The sequence below is a fragment of the Sinocyclocheilus rhinocerous genome, unplaced genomic scaffold, assembly GCF_001515625.1.
Source record: "Sinocyclocheilus rhinocerous isolate Xijiao unplaced genomic scaffold, SAMN03320098_v1.1 scaffold37, whole genome shotgun sequence".
NCBI classification, from domain to species: domain Eukaryota; kingdom Metazoa; phylum Chordata; class Actinopteri; order Cypriniformes; family Cyprinidae; genus Sinocyclocheilus; species Sinocyclocheilus rhinocerous.
The window spans coordinates 18,612-24,927 of record NW_015663585.1 but is presented as its reverse complement, the minus strand read 5'-3'; the positions used below and the strand labels follow the sequence as shown (position 1 = coordinate 24,927).

Below are 6,316 nucleotides of genomic sequence, written 5' to 3'. Positions count from 1 at the left end.
GGTCACCCCACGGAAGAGAGGGGCGGGGTCAGCAGAGCTCATTAGCATTTAAAGCAACATGGACTAGAATGGCTTGGTGATAACAGAGCTGTTTTTGACAGGGTAAAAAGGTGTTTTTTACACTACCATTGAAAAATTTTAACCAAATTATGTTATAGACTTTTCATGAAGACCCTAAAGAATCATATCAACTTGTGGAAAATGGGCATCCGATGACAGCTGACAGCTATTCAACCAAATTCATTACATATCATTACATTACATATGAGTTCTGCTCATATTTTATTACCATTTTCTAAACTATAGCCAATAAACTGTGATATAATGTGAGAAATGCTGAAGTGTCTGAATACATTTTTGGTTTGACTGTATAATTGCTATTTGTGAGTAACTTAAAACTCCTGGTAATAAAAGATAAACAGTGTTATTTGTGTTTTTGAGACGTGTTTTTTTTAATGTTTTAAATTAGTTTTTATTTAGTTTTCATTAAAATTTTACACTTTTAGTAATTTTGCTGCGCTTTGTCATTTATATTAGTTATAGTTATCAATATTTATTTTATATTTTAGAAGAGCAGACATCAGTTTTAATGATGATGCAGAATACTAAGTCATAATTATGACTTTAAAAGTTGAAGTTATGACAAAAATATTGAAATTGACAAAGTCAAAATAATTGGCAAGAAGTAGAAACTGACACGTTAAGTCATAATTGACATAAAAAAATAGAAATTAATGTCAAAATTATCACTTTTAAAAGTCAAAATTATATTTAAAAAAAAATCCAAATTATGATATAATGTCATTTGATTTAATATATATATATATAATTTCGACTTTTAAAGTCAGTTTTAAATTTGTCATATTTGACCTCATAATTATGACTTTGAAAGTTCAATTATGAAACAAATTTGATTTCAGATGAATATTGTCTGACTGAATATTAATGTCCTTTTAAAAACACAGTACATATTAATCTGAAGTCTTGTTGTCTCTAGGCGAGCGCTGCCTGGATCCAGACGCACATTTACTAGACGTTTACCGTGTTAACCCTCACTGTGAATGGATGTTAAAGTCACGGCTGACCTGAAGGAGCATGTTTACTGCAGCTGGTCAGAGGTCAGGGGTCAAACATCCGCCGCTGCGGTTCAATGCTGGTCATTGAGTTTGTTTGGTGCCAAAACTGTGTGACCTTCCGATCAGAAGCCCTCATCAGGACGCATGTTTCCTCGCTTTATACCACTAGCCAGTGTAAAAAAGAGCATGTACATAATATTTATACCACTAATTTATCCCGCTGTATGATAATGATTTTGTATTGTTTATATACGCTGCATGTTTGTGATGAAGCCATGTGAACTTAAACACTACGAACCCTCACTGAACCTGTGAAGAACTCGAGCGGTGCGTATTTCACCCTGAAATCACAAGACTGAAAGAAGAAATGAAGATTATAGAGATATTTTTTTTACATTATTTTCATGAAAAAAAAAAAAAATTTGCTCCAAAATCTCATTATTGTGATGAATTACTGAAATGGGATTTTTTTGTTGTTCCTTTAATTTTACTGATTTAATGTATTAAGTTTATTTTTATTGTAAAAATTACTATTACAGAATTGAGAATCTAATGAGAATCATTGCGAATATTGAGCATAATAGTATAGTATACTGTATGTATATATATATAAATATACATACACACACACACATATATATATATATATACTATAAGCAAAGCTAAATATATTTTTGCCACTGGGTTTCGGAGTGAAGTATGAGCTGTACGTGTTCTTGTGAGATTCATCAACACAGGTCAATATTACCTCTAATTAAACCAGATAAATATTAACACCAATGTCAGTGTGTGAGTGTGTGTGTGTGTGTGAGAGAGAGTGTGTGTGTGTGAATCTCGGGATCAGGGCTCTGGAATGTTCTGCAATCTCTCTGATAGTGAAGGAATGTTGACGAGTCGGAAATTTCATCAGTAAAACAAACAAAACGCTCAACTAAGAAACAACCAGCGTTTTATTAACGAGCAGGGTTTCTGCAGGCTGTATGAAGGCACATTTAAGAACAAGTACAGAAAATGTAAGGAATAAATTGACGTCAGTATGATCTCTATGTAATGTAAATGTCTAGGGAGCACAGTGAGTTTTATTAGCATTCCAACAGATCTACATTACTTTTTAATTCATTTTTACAAAAAAAAGCTCTGCTTTCAAACACTAGAAAATGGAAATGACTTTTACACACCGTTCATCTTCACTATTTTAGGCATTTTTCCAGTGCAAATGTCTGAAGGATTCTTAAATCAAGATACATTTACTTGAAGCGAAATGACGTAAGAAGTCTTGTTTTATAAAAATCTGATATTGTTGTAGCTCCTTTAACTTTACTGATTTAATACGTTTATTTTTACTGTAGAAATGACTAAAAATGACAGAAATGAGACTAATGAGAATCATAATTGAGCATAAATTGTTCAATATTGAACATAAGTAAAATGCCCTGATTTATTACAATAATCATGTATATTTATTTTTGTTTGATTTAAAAAAAAAAAAAAATCTTTACAGGAATTTGAATGCGTTTGAATGTTTAAATCTCATTAAAATAATGTCACAATACACAAAAAAGTCGTAAAAACAAGCTTTATTTACTAAAATTTACTTTGCCGCTGCTCTAAAAAAAAAGATCTTATGATTAAAACAATTACAAAAACCTGCTAATAGGCTCCAAAAAAATTAACTTCATTCAAAAGTAAAACACATTTTCCACACAGTACTGACATTTTTTCTTGATTTAAGCATAAACTCAATTTTAATTTCTTCATATGTCTTCATTTCGCATCTCCAGTAAATGTGTCTTGATTTAAAGATGTTTAGATATCTGTACTGGAAAACAAGACAGAAATACTGAAGATTTAGTTATTTTTCCAGTGCATGCAACAGTTATTTAAGACTTTCTGCTCTGAATTAATACTTTTTAAGGCTTTAATTCGTGGAAGGGTGAATTAAGACTTTTTAAGACCAGCAGAAACCCTGAAATCTAAACATGTTGCGATTCACAAACATTATTAGACAAGACCTTCTCAGTACAAAAGGACTGAGCTGTGTTTGCATGAACCGGAGGTGTTTACGCAGCGTTATCCGGGCAGGAGTGAGGGAAGACGTGTGGGTGAGCGAAGGCGGCGCTGAAGTCCAGCTCATCAGTGACGTGACCCTTAAAGACGCGCAGGTTCCTCATGCAGCCACGGAACGGCTCTCTGGAGCTCAGACAGTTCTGCTTCACATCCGCTGCGAGAGAACACAGAAACACTGAAAGTTACTTTTAAAAGTGATGCGTTACAATGTTGCGTTACTTCCTGAAAAAGTAACTAATTATGTTACTTAGTTACTTTTTATGGACAGTAATGTGTTACTTTTGAGTTACTTTTTAAATCTGGGAAGTGCTTACTTGTTTGTTTTTAATATAAAAAGTTATTTTACAAATGTTAAACCCCCTTTCACAACAAAAGAGAAGTGAATGCGTCTCAGGCTGAAGGAAATGTAATTTCACGTCTGTACAGTAGAGGGCGCAGCTCAAACTAATCTCATGAAGAATATGATGCAGGAGAAGAAAGTTCAACACTATTCAGCAATAACTAAAATTAAACACAAATGTGTCATTTTTGATTATTAGTATGATTGAAGGTCAGCAGCAAAGACATTTGTTCATAAAATGGGATTAAATACATAAACAATATTTGTCTCCTGATTTCTGTCACCATGGCAACACCAGAGCTGTCACTCAACACATGGAAACAAAGTAACTCAGACTTCCTTCTAAATTAACAAGTAATGCCTTTACTAGTTACTTTAAAAAAGTAATCTGATTATGTAACTCGCGATAACACTGTCCACCATAACACCGTGTCCTAACTACACACGACGTGCAAAATTTCTATTTTAGAAACGGTTTCTATTTCTGCGACGTCGCGGCTGGAGCAACAACATACAACATCTCAGGTACTGATTATGTGCTTTATTTTAAGTTAAACGTGTCTAATGTGAGTTTGGATATCATATTGCGTGACATTTATAGCCATACTGAAAATAACAACAGCTAGTTTACCTCAGATCCTGAAAATAAATTAAAACAACCATGTGTGACCCTGGAGCACAAAACCAGTCATAATTTTATGAAATTGAGATTTATACATCATCTGAAAGCTGAATAAATAAGCTTCCATTAATGTATGGTTTGTTAGGATAGGACAATATTTGGCTGAGATACAACTATTTGAAAATCTGGAATCTGAGGGTGCAAAAAAATCTAAATATTGAGAAAATCATCTTTAAAGTTGTTCAAATGAAGTTCTTAGCAATGCATATTACTAATCAAACATTAAGTTTTGATATATTTACGGTAGGAAATGTACAAAATATCTTCATGGAACATGATCTTTACTTAATATCCTAATGATTTTTGGCATAAAAGAAAAATGGATAATTTTGACCGATACAATGTATTGTTGGCTATTGCTACAAATATACCTGTGCTACTTATGACTGCTTTTGTGCTGCAGGGACACATATACATTAAAGCATTTAGTAATGTTAAAAAGGTTTAATATTTATGAATTAGATTATAAACTTATCCATTTCGAGAGAGCCCAGCCAAAGTGTTTGTCGCGTAGCGTGTAGTTAGGACACGCTGTAACACGATAAACTGACACAACTGCATTAAAATCAGTGCTCAGACTCAGAAACTCCATACCTGGGTATCCACCCACATAGATGGGGTTTTTGGTCTCGGCTGAGGTGGAGGATGAGTACGGGTTCTCCGCGGTCACCGTCACACCGTCTACGGTCAGACTCAAGCTGTGCTTCTGCTTCTTGGCCACCAGGGTGCGCCAGCGGCCGTCACACATGGACACAGCGCTCCTGCTGCGCGCAGTGATCCGGCCCGCGCCGTTATTCACGTTAAACACCACCTGTGACGGGACGAGCACGCTATTAACCATCAGCACACACCACTGGAAATCACACGAGGAGCTCCAGGAAATAACAGCCAATGATCAAAACAAAGAGGGGAAGTAAATGTGTGATTGGACCAGAGAGATTATCGTTAACTAAACTAAAACCATAAAAAAAAAAAAAATCATAACTTAAAAAAATGTAAGAAACAAAGATATTAAAAATGGAAAATTTTATTTCAGCTATTTTTCGTGTTTTTTTATTTTAGTTTAAGTTGACATACTAAAATAACTAAAACACATTAATAAAAAAAACTAAATAATATATAGACAAATTGCATCAAAGAACAAACTAAAACTAGTAAATAAAAATGAATAAATACTATATAGACAAACTGCATAAATAACTAAAATGCATATAATAAACTGAAAAAAATAAATAAATACTATATAGACAAAATTGTATAAAATAAACAAAAAAATTAAAATTAAAATTAAATACTAATACTATATAAACTAAATTGCACAAAAAACTCAAATGCATAAAACAAAACAAAAAAACTAATAAATAAAAATTTATAAATATTATATAGATAAATGTAAAAAAAGACAAAATTACTAAATCTTTAAAATGAAAATGAAAACAGAATGTATACACACACACTCTCTCTCTCACACACACTCACAGACACACACACACACTAACTCTCACACACACACACACACTAACTATCTCTCTCACACACACACACACAGGCTGTTATGTCATATGTGACCCTGGACCACAAAAGCGGTCATAAGTAGCACAGGTATATTTGTAGCAATAGCCAACAATACATTGCGGTTCTGTAAATGCTTGGGTTAGGGTCAGTGACCTCGGTGACCTCTGACCCCGACTGACCGGCACTGTGAGGAACCGTCTGTTCTAGAACTTCATACACACACACACAGTATCAATCCAGCTCGTGATTCACCATCAAAGCTATATCATCATTCACTGCATTGCCCCAGCACCTGCAGAACGGCGTAATCCTGCTGGTTTGCGTTGGCCATGTAGAAGAGAACGCCGCTGCGAGCGAACGTCCGAACCGACAGCTTCACCGCAAAACTGAGACGAGGAACAGACAATAAAATGTTAAATTAAGATCCACGAGAGCATCGGTCACGGTGAACTTCTTTCAATTGTCAAAAATCTTGTATATGTGACTGTTTAAAACAGATATAGATGTTACATCACATACTAGGTATGAAATACTTAATTTTATAACATTTAATATTTTATAACATTTTATTTGATATTTTTTTATAATATTTTATTGCATATATTGTGTGTGTATATATATATATATATATTATTT

General features: G+C 33.6%; 2 protein-coding genes across 2 annotated transcripts in view; one reads left to right on the top strand and one right to left on the bottom strand.

Annotated features, from left to right (window-relative positions):
• LOC107728987 (rho GTPase-activating protein 28-like) overlaps positions 1 to 1,033 on the top strand; it is a 39,326-nt gene extending 38,293 nt beyond the window's left edge. Inside the window, exon 13 of the mRNA XM_016539332.1 lies at positions 998 to 1,033. Coding sequence (XP_016394818.1) covers positions 998 to 1,033 — 36 coding nt within the window. The remainder of the gene's footprint in view (positions 1 to 997) is intronic.
• A 1,776-nt stretch (positions 1,034 to 2,809) lies between these two features.
• Positions 2,810 to 6,316, bottom strand: part of LOC107728986 (laminin subunit alpha-1-like) — an 8,589-nt gene continuing 5,082 nt past the window's right edge. The window contains exons 5-8 of the mRNA XM_016539331.1: positions 5,973 to 6,066; positions 4,760 to 4,976; positions 3,141 to 3,297; positions 2,810 to 2,895 (exon numbers count right to left, since the gene is read on the bottom strand). Of these exons, the coding sequence (XP_016394817.1) occupies positions 2,883 to 2,895; positions 3,141 to 3,297; positions 4,760 to 4,976; positions 5,973 to 6,066 (481 nt within the window). The 3' untranslated portion in view covers positions 2,810 to 2,882. The remainder of the gene's footprint in view (positions 2,896 to 3,140; positions 3,298 to 4,759; positions 4,977 to 5,972; positions 6,067 to 6,316) is intronic.